We start from the raw sequence: 20,584 nt of genomic DNA, 5'->3' as shown, positions 1-20,584 counted from the left end.
TTTTTCAAAATACACCCTGCCAGTGTTGAACTTCTTTTTGGCTGCACAGACCGGAGGAAGTCCCGCTAGAATATGCAGCTCACTTTCTGCTCACTGACAAACACTGAGGAGAGCAGACGTTAGTGAAGGAGCTGTCAATGCCAAAATAATAAATAATTGCCCGAGCAGATCTCGACACTAAGTCGTTTGACTATCTGGCGTTATTTTAATGTGATGTCATCACTAGTCACAAGCCCCCGAGACGATCTTGCAGGCAGAGCATATATGGTACCTACACCGGCGCCAAGCCGCTTTTCTCCATGACAGAATCAGCTGATTCACGTTGACCGCGTAAAGGGTTAAAGATAACTGCGTAAACACTGGGCTGAAGCTAAAGGTAAAATGTAAAAGTCTTAACACTTTTACCAATCTTAACATTTTTGCTAATATCCTTTAATAAAGAGGGTAACTCTTTTGACACATATTAAGCTAACCCTGAACACCAAAGAAGTTTTTATAAAAGTAGCTACAACTCTGAAATCTTGAGGAATTTCCACTTCCGCCTAATGATCTTCAGCTGCCATCTTGTCTGCCACCACGTCCTCTTGGTAAAATTAGCGAAATATTTGGACTTCCAGTTTTTTTTTTTTTTTTAAACGTTTAAATCTGCAAGCGTTTCTTACATTTTGTCATAGCTCAAAAAACAACATAGAAGATCGAGTTTTGTTTCCTTTTAAAGAGAGAAAAGGCATGTGATAAAGTGATAAAATAAATCGATAAACAAAGTCTGAAAACTAACCAAAGCTAATAAATAGTTCCATTATGATTAATAATCATTATATTTATGCTACTGCAATGATTTAAGAAGAAAGCAATCTTTTATTTTAAGACTTTCTAATAGAGATGTGAATCATATCTGATCAAAAATGTTGAATAAAGATACTAAAGCAACAGTCACCAAACTTTCTCACATGACTAATGATCACCTGTTATTAGGTGACAGACATTTATTTTACAGTTGATTGTCGCACTATTTTCACTTAAATGTTTAAGGTACTTCAAATAAGTGCTCTGAGTGCTCTGAGTGTTGGAAAACCTGGATCTGTTTATTAAATGATTTCAGTTTTAATTGTGTTAAAAAGTATTGGATCAGGATTTGGTCTGGACGAAATTACATGAATTTGGAATCATATCAGAGAAAAAAACCTGATTGGGACATCCCTAATTATGACAACTGTGAACAAAAAACATGCAGGGAGGAAATTACTTTTATTGTCAAGTTTTACAAACAAAAGAATCAAGAAATGTTATCTAACTAAGACGATAAAAAAGCCAACTTCTTTAACCTTGAGTTTAGTGATGGAAGTAAGAACAGAAAGTTTCTGATGAAAAAGAAAAGCCTTCTTCAGTATTTTCAGAGCATTTCTCACAATAATTTACCCTTCGAAGAAGATCTTTTTGTATTTGATCTTTCTGATTAAGAATAAACAAAGCTTCAATCATGAAGTTTGGCGACAGCGTTTGTGTAGCCAGGTTGTGTCACTGTGCTCAGAAAGAGCTTCACCTTCTCTTTGATCTTCTCTGTTTTCCATCGACTGTTTTTGCTCTTTTTCCTGTTTGTCAGATCTACAGTGACAGCCGTTCTGTTGACTTGAGGTCAATGTAACATTTTGCCGAGCTCGCGTCTTCGATTTCAACCCGAGTCTAAAAAACAGTCGTGACTCAGAAGCTCATGAAGGTGAGCGGCTGCGGTGTGACGCCCGTATGAGGACTCGGAGCGGTTGCCATGAGAGCGTGGATGAATGCCGCTCCGTGAAAGGCGTGCATACGGTGTGAAGCCGGGCTGAACGACATTCAGGTCAGAGGACTGTGAGGTTTCAGCGTGCAGCTTCTGAGGTGAGTCTGGGATTAGGAAATCCTCCTCATTTTTCCTAGAGTGATGCCTGCCGATCTGCATTTGTTGCTGCTTTTAACCGATTTTTTCCATCGGAGAGTCCAAACATCTGCTGAAAGTTGAATAAATCTGAATATATTTTCCAAAAAAGTAACACTTTCATTTATTTCCCCTACGTAGACGTGATGTTCCTCTTTTGACTTAAACTCTCACGCTGCTCCTGATCCTTGATGACAAACTTCTGTCTTGCTGAGCTCCTTCAGCTGAATAATCTGCTTTGCTTTTCTCTGACCTCTGTGTCTGTGAACGCTCCGTGCTGCTTTCCTACAACGTGACTCTTTACTTCTCCTTTAGTCGACCTCATGATGTTTCAGCAGCACGTTCTCCTTATCTATTGTTTAATACCGCTGGAGGGCGGTGACCGGGGCGTGGGCTCCATCACACGGAGCGTGCTCACCTCGCAGCGGTAACACTGCACGTGGAAGTCACGGTCCAGGGCCACGATGCGAACGGTCTCCTCCTGACCCGGCGCCGGCATTATGGGCTCAGAGCACACGCAGCAGCGGGGGGCAAACTTCCTGTGAGGAACAACAGGAAGCAGAAACCCCTCAAACTACATGCAATTAAAAAAAACATGTTAAGATTAAAAATATCTACATTTTGACAGTTTACAAAAAATAAAACACATCTTACAATATCCTGGTGGAATAAAAAAGTGTAAATTTTTTAAAATTCTAAGTATAATTTAAGGGAATAACCCCCAGAATTAATTATCTAGCATCAGAGTTCTCAAGTTCCACAGCAGAATTTTAACAACATAATTTGAAGAAAAAAGTCAAAATTCAAGAAAACTTGAAAACATTTTTAACAGTTTTTCAGAATTTCTTAAAAACTAAATTTAACATTTCTTTCTTAGTCTTAATTCTGTTTATAACAAATAGAAATAGCAATCTTAAATTTCTTTTTTTTTTTTTTAATTGTAAAATATTTTTTTAAAGATCATCATAGGATTCTGACAATATATTAAAAAAATCAAATGTTTAAAAAAGTATGAAAAATGTTTTGGCATTTACAATCAAATCATTCGCAAATTAGATTTTTTTAATTTGGAACATTTTTTTTTACAGTTTCAAAAGTGATATGTTCTTGGAGTTCCAACAAATTCAGAATTTAGAGAAAATGTACTTAAAACTTGACCTGTCATTTCATGGCGTTAACTCAAAAAGCACCTATTAACTTTTTTTAAGGTCCCAATTTTTTAAAATATTTTATAACAGATGTTTAAAGAGATCCTAATGTTTGAGTTTCCCCATTTCATTTTAAACGTAATTGTTATACTTTTAAATTAATCTAAAGAAAAGTCAAAATGTGACCATTTTGGCCTCTTTGAAAAATAAAGACCTGCTCATTTAAAGCTATAAATTATGACAATTTACTCAAAATACATTTACCCTTTAATTGCGGAATTATTGTTAGAGTTCTACATTTTTTTGAAAACTTTTTTTTTTAAACATTTCCCATACATTTGTTCTGGACTTGTTAACAAATACATTTAAAAAGTCCTCTTCAGAGTCTTGATTCTTCTTTTAGCAAATAAAAGTAGGAATTGCCAAATATAATACAAGAATTTTCACAGAGTTCTGAAAGTTATATTTTTTTATTTTAAAGTTCATCATATAATATTAATAATATAATGCAAACAATATCAACACTCTTGAAAAATAATAGGATTTGGCAATTACAATTACATCATTTTCACAATAGACTGATTTTTTTTATAGTTTTTTTTATGTTTGGAACATTTACAGTTTCAAAAGTAAAATTTTCTTGAAGTTCCAGCAAAGGTCAGAATAAAAAAAATGTGCTTAAAATGTGACTTTTCATACCATGGTGTAAACTTACAAAGCGCCTTTTACTTTTTTTATGGTCCAAATTTGGATATTTTTTTAAGAGATCCTAATATTGGAGTTTCCACATAAGATTTTTAAAGCATTTGTTATAATTCTATAGTTCCCCGAAGTAAAGTCCAAATGTGATTATTTTTGCCTCTTTTAAAATCAAACACCTGCTTATTTATACTAATACATTTTCTCAAAATACATTTCCCCTTTAATTGCAAAATCATTGTTAGATTTCTAAAGTTTTTTGGGAAAGTGATTATTTTTAACAGTTCTCCTAAATGTGTTCTGAACTTCTGACATCTAAATTTAACATTCCTCTTTTTAGAATCTTGTTTCTGCCCGTAACAATCCTCAGATTAAAGAAAACTAGAGAAAACAGTTCCAGGATACGACATAAGTATCAGATTCAGGCTCTGTGGACTGTAGATAAATGTGATATATTGGGCTCAGGACAGAGCTGTAAAGTCAAGGTCCTTCGCTAAACAAGCAAAGCAATATTTAAAAAAGGGACCTCAATTGCTTCTACAAAAACAGCTCAGTTCATCCGTTTTTCTGCTTTAATGATACAATTAATCAGATGCTACAGCAGGAGTGATTCAGAAAACCTCTAAATATAGCGGAGCATTTATTACAGTTAAATGAGGGACTCTGGCCAGGACTTTTCCAGAAGACTTTGATCCAGAAACTCTGGAACGGGAACAGGAAGAGGTTCTTCTAACAATAGCTTTGTGGAGGGTAACCCTTCCTCATCCAGCTGCTTGGAAGCAGGAAGTGAAAGGTTTGTGCGGCTTTCAATATTAGCTCCAACCCGGCCGGCCTCAACCATTCCTCGACACAGAGGGCTGGGCGGCTGCGGTCACGCTCCCCATGCGACATTAGACAGCAGCCTGGCGACTGAAAGCCGCTCGCTTAATTAACAAGCTGTTGGTGCGTTTCCCTTCTGGTCAGGAGAACTGCGTTTCTGGTAAGATGGCAGTTGTGCAACAGCAAACTGTGATACGATGACGGGAATGCACCATCAAAACTTCACGTTCTGCATCCTGAGGTCACTGCAGTTATGAAATTCTCACAGTATTTCCCGCAAGGGAAGCCCAAAGATCCTGTATCAGTGAGACTCAGATAAAAAAAGACGAATTTATAGTCAGGGAAACACTTCTGTTTTCTCCCTCACTGCCTGCAGACTCTTGAGCAATCTTCTGTGCTTTATGTTGGAACAATTTTTAGTTTTCACTTAGGGGGACACTTCGATCTTCGGCGTCCTAAATGCTGGATTTTATCTAAAATTACAGATATATGAACGCGTAGCTTTGACTTTACTGTTACTTTTGCACACTAAGTTAAGGAGAAGTGATGACGTCTTTGCGATAAGCGTGCAGCCTCAGATAAAGTATTGCTAGTTCTCAGGTGTCGCTCTGCAGTTTCTAACTGTGAGAACATCTCTTCCACAGCCAGTCAGGTGAAGAACCTGCAGATGTCTGCTGATGTCCGGTGTGAAAAACACTTCCTCTTCTGGTCCAAACAAAGACAATATGTCCGTTGTATGTCTGACTAGAAATATATGACTGTATATGTGCAAAAAAATGGTCAGATCCAGTCAGCATTTTCTTATCAGCAGGTCAGAGTGAGACTGACATTTTCATCTCACAGCTTCACGACAATGACTCAGTGATGCAGAATATCTCATCAAAACTGCACACATTCCAGTTGAAATAAGCATTACTTCCATTTAAAATGAAGAGAGTTTTGGTAAAACATTATGATTTAAACTGCAGTATAACCCTTTAAAAAAGGAGCCGTCGCAGGCGGCACACTCAGAACTCTTCGACTCTTGACATACCATAATTCTTCAACCATTTATGCAACCAGCGTGAATTAGCTAATAGTTACAGGATGAAAACCGGCAAAAATTCTGCTTTTCTCCATGACAGAATCAGGTGGTTTTCTGTCAATCGAGTTAGCAAGAGTCTGCTGGAATTTTTTTACTTGATGGTTGAAGAGTCAAAAAAGGTAGCTAAAGCTCCAGTGTTGAAGAGTTAACCTCTGACTGCATGCAGTCCGAGTGTGGGACGGTCCAACTGCAGGGGAGGAAATGATTATTTGATCTCTTGCTGATTTTATAGGTTTGCACACTTAATGTCAGGTCCAATAAAACAGTGAGAGATATAAAAATGACAAAGGAAATTAACTTTAAAGAATTAATATAAAATGATTTGTTTTTTATTGTTGGGATATAAGTATTTGAACCATCATGGTGGGAATACTTAATACTTTGTTGAAAAATCCGTATTAGTAAGTGCAGAGGTCAGACATTTCATGCAGTTGATAAATCGTCTTCTGCACATATCTGAAGGAATTCTGGTTCACTCTTCTTAACAAATGATTTCTAAATCATTAGGATTTGGTAAATGTTGCTTGGTAACTCTTTCAGCTCTTTCTATAGGTTTTCTATAGGATTGAGGCCACAGACTGACTAGACCACTCACTCAGGATTTGGTGGTACAAGGCTCTGTTCATTCTTCCATTGACACACTGAAAGCCCTGTGCTGACAAACACCCCTAAATCATAATGCTTCCACCTCCGTGCTTGAAAGTGGGGATGGTGTTCTTGGGGTTATGGGCAGAATTTCTCTTCTTCCAAACACAGGCTGAGTTGATGCCAAAGCGCTCCATGTTGGTCTGATCTGATCACAGAATCTTCTCCCAATCACTGTAGATCATGAAGGTGTTCATTGACAAACTTCCGTCGGGTCTGCACATGTGCCTTCTTAAGCAGGGGGGCTTTGCACAGAGCACAGAAGATATTACTGAAGAGGTGCTAATAGATGAGACACACCATCTACCGCTTGCTAACTGGGAATAAACAGTGTGAAAATTGGCATATTGACAGGGATTTTGATTTAAAAAAAAATCAGATGTGTTTGTTTATGGTAAGAAAGGGAAAGTGTGCAATTGCAATAACATGTTCATTAAATAGTTCATTTAAATGCAGCGTTATTAAGATAGCTAAAACAATGTAATTTAAATGGGTTGGCCCTCACACATTTCCATCTTACAGAATCTGGCCCTCTTTGGAAAAGTTTGGACACCATTATCAATGGTTTTCTTGGTGACTGTGTTTCCAGCTGCTTTGAGATAATCAGCTTACTCCTGCCGTGTTGTTTTAGACCATTTTCTTACTGTTGTCATGACCGTGGAAACCCCACCAGGTGAGATTTGGTTTTGAGCTCCAGACCTACAGGTGCATTGACGGTCACCAACAGTTGTGACCTTTAACCCCCAGTTTGTTGCTGATGGTTTTGTGGTCCATTTGGGTTTTGTGCAGGTCTACAATCTTTTCCCTTAAGTCCACTGAAAGCTCTTTAGTCGTTCCATGTTGGAGAGTCTGGAGTCTGACTGATTCTGTGGACAGGTGTCTCTTATACAGGTGATGAGTTCAAACAGGTGTCTTCAATTCAGGTGACAGGTTGATCAGGAGGGTCTACCTGGTCTGTGTGAACCAGAACTTTTAATGGTTGCAAAGGGATGACTTACTTATTTCTCTCAATAAAATATAAATAAATGTACATAAATTCTTTACTGTGAACTTCTGGATTTTCTTTGAGATTTTATATCTCTCACTGTCCAAATTAAGCATTAAGGTTTCTTTTTAACTGGGCAAACCTACACATCAGCAAGGACACAAATGCTTATTTTCTCCACTGTAGATGGGTTTAGTAATCAAAACAACAATGATCCTGAACCACAGTCTTTTCACCACAGTCTTTTCTCTGGTAGTTTAATTTCATCTGTAAACGCTCACAAATGAAGCTCTCTGCTGGCAAGTGAACCCTGGTGCGGTTTAGATTTGTAATCGGTTGAAAATAAAGTGGTACCTTGGATATATTTCAGTGTGAATGCACGTAAACCTGAACCTAGAGTCATGCTGGCTTTTTTTTGTATTTATTGCTGTATCTGAAATATGGGCTCAGGGGCATTATGGGTAATGCAGGAGCAAAGATTTTCCCAGAACTAAAACGTTTCCAGAGTGAAAGCAAATCTCTAAAAGGTGAAAGGTCGTACTTGTGGAAGTCCTCGATGCAGTGGATTTGGTTGGAGGCGTCCACGGTGAAAGGGATGCCATCCAGGCTGCGGTGACACACCACGCAGATGAAGCAGTGAGGGTGGTAGGCCTTCCCCGTGGCCCTCAGGATGCGCTCCATGATGGGGTTACTGCAGATGCTGCAGGTCTCCAGCGTGTTCTGCGGACACAAACAAGATTACTCAACAAAACTAATGGCGACCCGCTTCCTGTTTACTAGGTTTCCTAACACATTTCCACTAGTTGTCTCTCATGTGAGTGATTTTGCTTTGGCAAGTGTTGCGCTCCGTGCGCTCCTGTTTGCTCCTGTGCAACAAACAAATCCACACCGAGGCTCCTCGGCTCAGCTGTCCTCGAATGCCTCTGGAGCTGAAAGAATCTGATTAGCACTCCCTTCCAAACACAAACACTGTCATTTTTCTGCTGCCCTCTCCCACACTCCATCCTGCCTTACGCAAGAGTGTGTGCAGTAAATATTTCCCCTTTGTGATGACTGCAGGTTTTCTGCAGCCAGGCGACTGGGCAGGCGGCCCACGGGGGACGTGGCGGCTCTCTGCCTCTGACTTATCAGAGGCATCTTTCATCCTAATATCTGCGGAGAGACGCCGTTTGTTATTTCAATATTTCATAAATAACGACCGCCCCTCTAAGCAGCCATGCAATTACAGGGGGATGGATATATCATGTGGGGGTGATCAATGTGGGGCCTGATGAGGCTGTGTGCGGGCCGATGGGCCCCGCTACTGCTGCTGCTGCTTCTTCTCGCTCAGGCATTTCCTGGATTGTCCAGCCCCCCCTCCCCTCCTTTCCTCTCTGTCTTTCTGCACTTGGCTGGTCTAAAGAGTGCACGGTTCAGCTGCTCCCATCGGCCCCCGCTGTAGTAGCAAGCTGCCTCAGTGTTTCCAAACACAGCTTGGGGTGTGTAGCAACACTGCGCTGCGTCATCCGCTGCCTCGCAGATGCACCAGCGGGCCCTGCCGTTTAAAATGACACTTATGTGACCGCTCGGCTGAGGTAAAAAACCCCCAGCCAGCCCCCGCCTGGCCGCGCCGCACGCGCGCTGACATTTATATTTACATTGCTAATGAGCGCGGAAGCCTTCTACAGGATGAGGGTCACTGAATCTGCTCTGTAAAACTGCTCCTGACATGATCTCCACAAACACGCCGGCGCAGCCCTGCGGGGCGAGAGGGCAACGAGGTGCGCGGCTGATGTACGACTGCGGGCTGGAAAAAAGTGCTTTGAAAAACGGCTGTTTCTTCAAAGCACTCCTGGAGAGGCAGTATTTCATGAAAAGCAATGTGTGCCGACAAGCTCTGCCATCCACCCCCCCCACACCCCTTCCAAGACAGTAATAGAAATAAACATTATTCCCAGGGCAACATTTGTGTGTAAACAATGTCCATATTGCAATACTGCGTGATCCTGGAAGTGGAATAAAGCCTTTAATGAGCTCGCTGCACTGAACCCTTGAGGCTCGCCTCACACACACGCAAACACACACATACACGGGAGGGAGGTAAAGGGGGGGGGGGCATATTTGCAACCACAGAATGTGAGTGAGATACCAGGGCCAAAAACACTAAACCATCCTCAACTCATCTGTTTGCATTTCTACTTACTTATTCTCATCCGGCCTTCATGTGGGAATACCTTGCCCTTGTTTAGCTTAAGTAGAGCATATGATTTCACAGCACACAGCTCCTCCGGGCCACTGTAATGAGTATAGTACTCAAAAGACAAAAAATTCTCTCTTCTTTCTCTGATGGTGAGATTCCGTGACCTCAATTAATTCGTTCTGCCCGGCTTCAGCGGGTTTTGCATTCCTGACTCACTTTATTTGGGATTAGGTAACATTTGTTTTCCCTTTCAGAGGAACCTGGGTCAGATGTCAGAACAGCAAATGTACACAGGATCTGCTTTCTTAATGATGAGTTGCTTTTATTTCTTTGTTGAAGACGCTCTGCAGAAATGCCCTCTCTGTCAAACATCCAGGCTCTTTGCCGTTTGCCACTAGAGGGCTGTCTATGTCTGCACATGTCCGCGTTTCTGCTTCTCCCTTGACTAAATGTGATGTATTCAAGCATATGTATCCCCCCACCCCCCTCTCTTCCTCATACATTTCTCTAAGTGTTTGCCCAGAAGGCTAAACAAATGTCTAGGCAGATGAGGTAAAGTGAATTTAGGTCAGACAGCCTCCTGCTGAACCGAAGGGTGAGCGGAGCGCGCTAAAGTCAACAGCGGCCCGCTTTTCCTATTTTAAAATGGTTTCCTTTTCCTACAAAGTGCTCTCAAAGCACCAAAACATCTCAACATCATTGCTCCGGATCGGCCGGCTTTCTGCTGTTTAGTAACGTGCTTCCAAACATAGTTCAACACCGGGAGGAAGAGGAGGTCAATGGAAAACAAAACATTTAACAAAGTTGAAAGGCTGAGCTTTGGATAACGAAGAGCCATGCAGATCAAATCCTGGGTTCTTCTGGTAATAAAAAGCAAATGAAACAAGAATAAATCAAAGAACTACGTTAAAAATTCACTTCTCTTTTTCAAAGAAAACTAAAACAGAAAAACTGAATTAGGACTCAATTAATCAGCACTGTAGGGTTTTAAGAAATTAAAAAATATTGAAAAGAGTCGAATCTTCACATAAAAAACTCTCAAAGGCTTCATAAGAAACTCTCACACCAGCAAATAAATGAGTTTAAAATGTTCAAAAACAGATCTCTGATATTTGCTTACGGATTAAAAAACTGGATCTCCTGAAACTGTGGATGTCATCGACACATGTATCTGCTGCGATCGCACAGGCAGGAACCGCCACAATTCGGAACCTCTGAGCACAGTTTACGTTCTGCTGCTCCGATTTCAGAGCGAGCCAAATATACAGATGATCTGATTTTGTGTGAATGTGAGCGCGGGTCGTCCAAACGCTCCCAGAATGCGGGGGTCAGAGCCAAAACATGCAGTGGGAATTAACTGCTCCCTACCGAAGGCAGTTCTGCTGCATCTAACAAGAGTCTGATGAAAGACGGGCTGAGCAGCGCTGCTGCTGCTGCTGGGTTCCTCTGGACTGAACCACAGACTCTGACTTGTTGGTGAACGGTGACTCAAACAGTGACAGTGACCCCCCCTTTCTCCTGGGGGAAGGTGTCTGCTGACTTAAGCAACCATGACAAGCAGCTTCTGTCCTTTTTGCCTGATATGAGCCAATAAAGCAGGACAAAAAAGGAAGCTTATTAGGGTCTACCTTAGTGATAAAGTAGTAAAAGGAATTAGCAAATAGAAAAGAGTGAAATAAAACAACTTTTTAAAGTTACAAATAATAGTTTGAAACTGTTCTGAAATTTCTGGTAAAATGCATTTCTGGTTTTTCACTAAAACAATACATAAAAATTGGTCTCTGGTGATCTCCTTAGAGTTGTGTTACAGTCACTCTGGTGAATGAGTAATACACTGCAGCTAATTATCGCAACATCAGAATAATAAACGAAGCAACATTAGAAAAAAATAAACACTTCTATAGCCAAAATTAAGGACCTTTTTTTCAAATTAAATGTGACTAAATCGCACTTTCTGGAAAAATATGACCTATTTTTTGACCTCACCGTAAACCCAGACTTGCAATCTGCTTTGCGACCACTAGGGGGATGGTTGTGAATTTGCTAAAAAAAAAAAAAAAAAAAAAAAAAAAACGCAAAAAAGAACAGTACAGTCCACTTGTTGATTGTGTGATATCAGCTGCAGGTATAAGCTCTTTAAAGTCAGAGGGTCTGTTTAGTAAAGACAAAAGACGTTGATGGTTACGGTAATCGTCTGAAAATGGTTTGGTCAGTTATCTACTAGAGCTGCCTCTGGTTTGAATGGTGAAAACCTGAACATTAATGCCACAAAGCAGTGATGTGCCATTAGGATTACTGCTATTTTGGTTGCTATCAGCGCTGGTCATTTTTTATAGGGTTAGAAAACAAATATTAAAACAAAAAATACATCTTTGCAAAGAAAAAAAGAGAAAACTTTCATTCTGGATTTTGAAAGCTTTTTTAAAATTCTTTAAACTGATCCACCTTAATATTTCATGTTGGGATTTAAACATGAAGTGTTACATAAAACCTGCTGTGGCACATTTAGTGGATGCAAAATTCTTACTGTGGTTTAGTTTGGAAACAAAGAGTAAAAAGTTGTTGAAGAGGGAGGATGGTGAACAGTTTTTTTTTTTTTCCAGCACGTTGTTACCTCAGCCGCTGCTGACTTTGCGCCAGCCTCTGCTCATGCATTTTTCAGCAGCAGATTTGGCAAATACAACCCAGTTTTAGTGTTATCAAACACTAAATGCTGCTGTGTGACTCTGAACTTATAGATTCCCAAGAAAGAGCAGCGGAATTTTATGTCATACAAAAAAATATATTAAAGTCCTAAAAGGACAGTAATTATGAGATATTGGTTGCTACTTTGACTCGGCTCACAAAGCAGTGCAAAGATTTACGGCGTGCAGGGGTTAAAGGCTGAGTTATAGCTTTCTTAAGCCAAATCTCAGCGGCGTAAGCCAGAGGAAAATAGCAGAAATCAGCTTTGGCTGTGTGGGGCTTGGAGCTCGTTGAAGTATGCACACATTTTCAGAGGGACTGTGGAGCACCACGCTTCCTTGATCGGAGGGCTGTTCCGGCCACAGATTCGGGTGTGTTTGTGTGTGCTTGTGTGAAACCAGATCTTCTGGAGCAGTGAGGCTCTCAGGAAACACTGACACCATCCCGTCCACAGTCCTTTAGCCAACATCTTCAACTGACCAGCATCTTTCACCTGGACTCATCCGTCTGTCTGTACAATTTCACCCATCCGCTCCGTGGTGGTGAGCCTCCATTGAAGCTGACTTCTTCACACGCTGCTGTCATTTATAGGCAAACCAGTGTCTCCTCTTCCTGGGTGCACATCTCTGAGGTGTGCTTGTTTTTGTTTTGTTTACCAGTGGGTGTGAGCAGGTCACACGATGGAAAGTGATTCTTCTAATGGTGTGCTAACTCAAAAGATCAGTGACCTTAAAACGATCATCTGAATAAGCCACAGATGTGACACTCATCTGAGTGCACGCCACGGTCCGGGCGGGTGATCCGAGCCTTCGTGTCTCTGACCTGGAATGTCCAGCTTCCTTTGAGTCGGGTCTGCTCGGATCTCCCCCTCTGTCAGTGAGATGCATTCGCTCAGGGTTATGGATGAGCGTTATGGGATGGCTTCCTGCCAAACCCTTCCATCCTGATTTTTGAGCAGCCTCAGCCGATGAGATCCCTTTCAGCCGGCGCCTGGGCAGGTTTCACCTCTCGACAAAGCTAAAAAAACGGCTCCAATCCACGGAGATGTAAATTTTCATCGGCCCGTTCTGCTCAGCTCTGCAGCTTTTTCTTATTTCAGCTGCGTGATAACATGAAGGGACAGCGCTGACACGCAGCTCGTGGCTGGCTCAGGCTTTTCTTCAGAATAAAAAAGGTGGCAGTGGCGGCAGCCCCGATCTCTCTGTCCGGCAGGCCCGTCCGTCTGCCTCTCCGCCTTAAAAATGCAGCTCCGCAGCAGAATGTGACCCCTCTGGACTTTGGGCAATGTCTCCTGCTCTGGTTACAGAGAGAAACTGACAAAGACTCTGGCAGTAGCTCTCTTATGCCATGAGTTGGAGTGACATGGTGGTGGGTCAGCACAGGGTCACAGATATTTTCGCCCCTGCTTGAGCCTACCGGGAGGAAGGTTTGGAGGACCTGTTCTCTGGACTTACTCCCTTCTCCTGTCCAAACAGAGCGCTCCAGCAACATTCAGGGACTTCCTTATAATGGATAGGACAGCTGCGTATCCTCCAGTAAGGGTCAGTAATAGGAAATATTGTCTCATTTGAATTTCTTGAGCTCACACTCACTGTACAACACAATTATACACGCATAATTGTCTTGGCAGGTCTGAAGACACACTAAGATGTGAAATCCTATTCATGCAAGTGCTATCTAATTGGCGCTCTCCTTTGAGGAATTAGACTGAGTTAATCACGCCTGAATATACAGAACTCAATTAGAACTCTGCAGGCTAATGTAGACGACCATGAATCTTTCATGACAAAAGTCAGCAAAAAGAGGAATCTGTGTACAGGAGCCTCAGACAACAAGTCAAGTGGGGGTTTGTACCCCAGTGAACCTGAATGTTCCCTGAACGCACCATGCTGGCTATACATTTAAAATCAGACTACCTGGACAGACGAGTAGTAGGAGTGTGAGTGGCGTGCAGTCATCTCCAATTAGAGCACTAACAGTACCAACGCTGTGATCTTCACCTCAATGAGATGACACCAGCTGCTTCAGGGGGGGTCTTGGGGATATCCCACCGCTGGTTTAACGTGCCGTGGAGGACATCCATCACCAGCAGCTCCACTACAGCTGGAGCCATGCCTGTCACCTCTGGGGGCTGAAACACCCCCAGCAAAGTCCCTCTCTTATCTGGATCATTTGATTATTTTGTCCTCATTTGAGCTGGCTCAGTTTTGAGGCTGACATTCCCCCCACCTTGCTACGAGACAATCTCTACAACAACTATCATGTCCTGAAAGACCGCTGTGTTCAGGCTGGGTCCAACTCTTTGGAACAACTTTTTCACTTTTCAGCTGCTGGGAAAAAAACAGATCCCTGCTAAAAAAAAACCCTTTGTGATCTGAATTTAAAAAAAGCAGCAACACTTCGCTGTTTTTCGCCATCTTTAATAAGAAATGCATCTCATTAATGGGTGGGGCAGTTATGGGCAGAGATAAACCTCTGATGGATGGATTGTCCTTAGGAAAAACACTGAACCACACATTGACCTTGGTGGTTTTAGGTTGGCGCTATGTATTGCTTTAGTCATATGCACCTGCACACGTGTTATCTGGGTTGTCCAGGGCCGTGGAGGGTCATAGAGAGGAGCGTCTACATCTTAAGAGGAGTGCAGGTGTGCCTGGCAGTTCTCTTGAGGTTCGTACGGCAACCTTAAGTGACATCATGAGAATGGATCGTACCATTGTTGTGTATGTGGTATGTGCATGAACATCTTGGTTCTATGAGCTCTATGGCTTTAACATTCCCTCTGGGTCACCAGCGTACCCCATACAAGTTTGACAATTTTTCACCTGCAGCCAATACTTTCCCGTAAGGGCAGTTGTGACTATGGCCTATGGTAGTGGAGTAACCACCAGTCCGTCTCCATGTGTGAATGGGAACTGTGACTGTAAAGCTGGTCCAAATTAAGATATAAAGTACTACAGGTGCTATTTACAACTTTAAATGTAACTTTCTAATTTTAAAAGATATAAATTGTTAAGAATCTGAAAAAAATATATAATCTATGAAAACCTTCAGCTCTTCAGAGCTCAGACCTTGCTTTCAGCACTCTTATTCATTGCTATGAAATGTATATTCTAAAGTTTTCACACTAACATTGTTCACGACATCAAACAAATACTAAGATGACACAAAGATAACTCATATAAATGCAAATGATTGATTTCATTTTAAGTGATTAACACTATCCACACCTGCCTGGTTCTTTGTGAAGAGTATCTTCTAGTATGAATGGCTGTTGAGAATGTTTTTTATATAGTCTTATGACTCATTTATAGGATGCTAGTGTGCCTCAGCACAGCACAGCATAGAGCTTTAGCTCATCAATCCCTTTACAGACAGTCCACAGAACATTTGGTGAAAAAAAAAACAAAAATCCAGAAATTTGGTTAAAAATTTCTGTTTTTGCTCAGCAGTGTTCAGTCTCCTGTGGATCTATTCTCGTTCAAGTGTTTTTGTGATCTTTTGATTCATGAACGTCAACGAGCCTGCACTTTTTCTCCTTGTTGTTCTACTTTTTTTTTTACCTTCTCTATAATCATTGAAAACTGACTTTTCTATTGTATTTTTCATAGTATAAGTCACAGTTTTTTGCATAGTTTGGCCGCAACTTATGCGTGAAAATAAAAAAAAAATAGTACCAACCACTGGAGGGCACTGTAGGTGTTTGCATCAGTAATTACTACTAACAGCAAGGTAGAAGAAGATGTGCCGCTTTGTTTAATGCTGGGCTTGGTGGAATTGTTCCAAAGTGAAGTGAAAAATGTGATTTCTTAGCAGGTTTTTTATACTATTGTTATCTTGAAATACGTTCATTTGTTCTGCTAATATAAATTCCTCCTATATTTCATGAAGCTAAATAAGCATACTGCGATTTTTCATTTCAAAATGTATGTGTTTTTTGTACGTATTTTTTAAACTAAATTTCTCTCAAAGTGCGACATACTCCAGACCAACTTATATGTGATTTTTTTCTTCTTTATAAGGTTTTTTTTTGTTGTTATTTGGCTGCTGCAAGACTGATTTATAGTCCAAAAAATAGGTTATTTACTCCTTTCATTCCAATATTAAATTGTGTTTAATGACATTAATAATTGAAGTGCATAAACTAAATGCAAAAAGATACATTTTTTTTGGTCAACTTTGTATAACATTTGTACATTTTTTTATTTATTCTCAAAACTTTCATGACTTCATGTTAGAATTCAAACTTTTTCTTTTTTTTGTTTTTTTACCTGTTTCTGTCAGTGTTTCCTCTGGAAACGCTATGTTTTGTGGGCGAGGGCAAAAAGAAAGCTTAAGATTTGTTTTTTTATTTTAATCAATAGTGGAAAAAAATATACATATTAGGGCTGTCAGATTTGTCGCGTTAAAAACGCATTAATCTGACGTGTCTTTGACGCCGACCATTTTTTTGACGCATTAATCGTGGACTTTCTCATACGTGCTTTTTCATACCGCGCGTGGGCGTCCCCCCTCTAACTCACCGGCTGCTCTTACTAGATCGCCGGCGGCTCTCCAACCTCCGAGCTGCGAGCTAAAACCGGCCGGCGCTAGGACCTGGAGAGCTCCTGCACCCTAACCCGGCTCCGGTTCGTGTCCAGTACCACGTCTGGTGGTACGGGCTCGCGTCCGGCGCCGCGTCCCGAGAGCTGCGGACCCCCGACGTTCCGAACAGCAAGAGCACCGGGGGACGTTTTAAATGTTCTGGAGGTTTAAGCGTGATCCAACCCCAGCATAGCGGTCTGTCTGCCGGCATATTCATGGCGTGAGCTCCGCTGGACACGTCGCTGCACGAGCTGCAGCCAGAGAACGCGGCGGCAGTAACAGACTGTCAAACTATCCACAGAGTATCCCGCTTTTCTCAGTCTTTAATGTTTTAAAAAAAAAAAAGTTTATTTGAAATGATTAATCTCTATTTCATTGATTACTGTAGTTCAGCAGAGGAGGAAAAGATTTGGTCCTGACAAAAAATGAACATGAAAGTGTTATGGAAATTTTATTTTTGATGTTTTTTATTTTATTTTACTGAACGTTGATTGAAGTTTTGAATTTAAAATGCCCTTCACTTGCACTTGGGCTTTTGTTAGGCATTTTATGTTACAGCCTTTTATTGTTAAGAAAGTTTATCTCAATACAATGTTACAAAATAAAGTATTTCTGATGAAAACTATTCATTTTGCCATTCTTGTTTTCATAATTAATGTAGAACTGCTAAATTCGATGAACCACACATTTTTTTCCTTAAAAAAAGGCCACATGTAAATTTGCGATTAATCACGAGTTAACTCTGGTCAAAATGCGATTAATCGCGATTAAAAATTTTAATCACCTGACAGCTCTAATACATATACATTCTGAACATTTGTTTCTAATTTTCTTCGGGCCAAGGTTGAATCTGTTGATCTCTAATGTTTTTAGATCCTTTTGTTGTAAAGGTTATGTTTGATGTTTATAGTATGGCTTTGATATAAACTTGGTTTACTTTAATTGAGGTGCATCTTCACTGTGGCTGATGGAGGCCTCCTATACACTTTTACCACATTCCCTTTACAAGGTTAATTTTAAAAAATATATATTGTGAGTCTGAAAACAGATTTCAGACAAAAACTATTTAAGAGATTAAGAAATAAAGTTCAAGACTGCAGTGGCAGAGGGGGTCTTTCATCGCCTGAAAGCAGTTCAACACCACAGAGCCCTGATGGACGCGCATGTGAATATTAATCACAGGTAATTAAAAAAAGCAAAGCCAATAAAAAAAGCAAAGTCTTCAATGCTTTCCAAGACAGTCCAATAAGAGTCCGGATGAAGAAACTCACCACTCATAAAGTTTGTGGCGGCTGACAGGTCAGGGCTGCTGTCCGCTGCTCTTTCTCCACAAAAGCGGATTTCAAATCTTCCAGTCAATGAGAGAAAATCCCATTTATTTTAAATAACAGAGCCTCGGTACATCAGCCGATAATGCGCATAATTACATTTAAGCAAGATGGTGTCTGTGACCTTGTGGTCTCTGAAAGTCTTTCAAAAGAGGCAGGAACAGATAACGGTTTCTGTGAAGCAATTTCTTTATTTCTGCTCTTTTAGCGTGAAGATGTGCCCAGACGTGATATTGTGTGTCTCATGTCAACCTCCTTACATTACTCTAAAACCTGCACCAATGTGGATGCTTCACATGTGAAAAGGAGCACGATGGTGTTGAGATTAAAAGCAAGAACAACCGTTTCAGGTCCTTCCACAACCGCGCAGCCGCAGGCTGTCAATGGCGAGCAGCTGCAGAGCCTTTGGAAAGTAAATGAACTCGGCCTAAACTGAGAAACGCTGTAGCCAAGCGACTGGCTGCTGTAGAAACACGGCGGATTTAAGGACAGTAGGCATGGTAACCTGTTCAAGCAATTAACCTCAGTGACTCTGAATCTCAGCGCTGAACCTCTTCAAAGACCAACCGACTTATCAGATGAGAGTCCCAGTTGCTCTCAACTCTTAACTGTTGAGCTCTCATGGTTGGAGGCACATTTCCTAAAGTGAACGTACAAAAAAAATTACCCTTCATTTGTAAATCGGCACTTTTAGGATAAATGCTCTCACTTCAATACTTCCACTGATTCATTTTGGTCTAAACTGCACAGAAGGTGCAATTTCTGCTGCAAAGCAACACCTCCTTTGATGTAATAAAAACATCTAAAAAACAGTTTACAACATAATATCATTATTTTTTGCTTTTTCTTTTTACGATAAACAATTTAAATTAAAACTATATTTGCAACAGGATCCTAAATTTAAAGATGCTGCAGGATAGCAGAGGAACATGCAAACTCCATGCAGGTCAGTCAAAGGAGGGCATGAAACGTGGAGCGGTCTCTTTACCAGACAAAGCTTTACCAACCCAACTGCTTTCAAAGAACACATTTATGCAGAGTAGATCCAGAACAACATGTGAAACGACAGCAGATGTGGTGCAGGAGCAGAGTGTGAAACCACACTCACTGATCAAGAATTACTTTTCAGTTAAATTCTTCACTTTAATGGGCCTCTGACCCATATTCATGTTATTTTTTTCTTGTTTAGGCCTTTCTTTTGTTAATGTGGTGCTGTGATTTCATTTTTTTAACTAATTAGGGCAGAACTTCAACTTTTCTGCAAAACCATAATACTTCAACAACTGTGCTTCTAAGACATGGAGGCATCTCTTATTTCGTTTTGACTTAAAAATAAAACAAATGTTTAAAGTTGTACATTTAATATATCTCTGCATAGATTCTCTGCTGGTGACAGCAGTGATCCTATAGTAAGAACTACAGCTTCACATTTCCACTAAAGGCTTCTTTAAAAGCAAAACAAAGACAGCTTAGATTAATTGTTAGCTTCCTTTACAGAGAAGCAAAATCCAATTTAAATGGTTTTATTTTCTTGTAAATAATAAAGTGGTGAATAAAAAACAGGCATAGTAACTACAACACCTGTTTCCTTTTTCTCTTTTATAGCGAAAGATCCATTACGTCCTCTGAGGAAAACTTCTAGGGTTTCTCATAAGCAATGAACGATTTTTACTTATTTTTTACTTTAGTTATAACTCATTTTTAATTATATTACTTTTACTCATTTTGACTTTACTTACTTTGCTTATTTTTACTTTAATTAGAATATTTACTTTCATTTTTATTTACTTTACTTATTTTTACTTTACTTTTATATTTATATCCTTTTATATTTTTACTTAACTTGTATTTTATTTACTTTACTTACTTACTTTACTTTTACATTTACATACTTTATTTAATTTTACTTACTTATATTATCTACCTTACTTATTTTTACTTTACCTTTATTTTTTACTGTTTTTTACTTTACTTACATTTTTACTTTACCTTTATTTTACTTACTTCACTTATTTCTACCTTATTTATATATAAAACTGATTTGTCAGATGCAATATTTTTTGTGTTTTCTTCAATTTGTCTATGGGTTTGTTGTGTTGGTTTAGTAATCTTTTCTAAGTTTTGATTTTTTGTTCTTAAAGTAAAACAGTGCCAGCAGCTGTGGTCATTGCAGAGATCTCTGAAGTAGCAAAGGAAAGTAAAACATGGAGGTAATCTTGTGAAAAGTTGATCTGTCTGCAGCCTTCTTCCTTAAGCAGCTCCGTGTGCTTTCAGGCACCACTTGATTTATGTGTTCCCGTCTGCAGAGAACAGGCTGTGCAGTCAGCAGCACTTTCACAGCTGAGCTTTCTTGGAAAACACTTAGCAGCACTAAAGCACGAGCCGCTGTCTCTCAGAAACAATGACAGACAGCTTGTGGCGGGGTTTGCACCCTCAGCTGGATCATGTGTGCAGGGGGGACACATCAAGCAGACAAGAAAAAGAGGGAAAAAAGAAAACACAAAACAATGATGCTC

General features: G+C 40.2%; 1 protein-coding gene across 1 annotated transcript in view; it reads right to left on the bottom strand.

The window, feature by feature from the left end:
- The window catches only part of lpp (LIM domain containing preferred translocation partner in lipoma), a gene marked incomplete in the record, with an annotated part of 191,134 nt that overhangs the window by 3,599 nt on the left and 166,951 nt on the right, over positions 1–20,584 (bottom strand). The window contains 2 exon segments of the mRNA XM_024279088.2: positions 2,331–2,451; positions 7,834–8,012. Coding sequence (XP_024134856.1) covers positions 2,331–2,451; positions 7,834–8,012 — 300 coding nt within the window.

This window comes from Oryzias melastigma, linkage group LG4 (genome assembly GCF_002922805.2).
Source record: "Oryzias melastigma strain HK-1 linkage group LG4, ASM292280v2, whole genome shotgun sequence".
Lineage (NCBI taxonomy): Eukaryota > Metazoa > Chordata > Actinopteri > Beloniformes > Adrianichthyidae > Oryzias > Oryzias melastigma.
The sequence above is the reverse complement of the archived record's forward strand: the minus strand, read 5'-3'. Positions and strand labels throughout refer to the sequence as shown.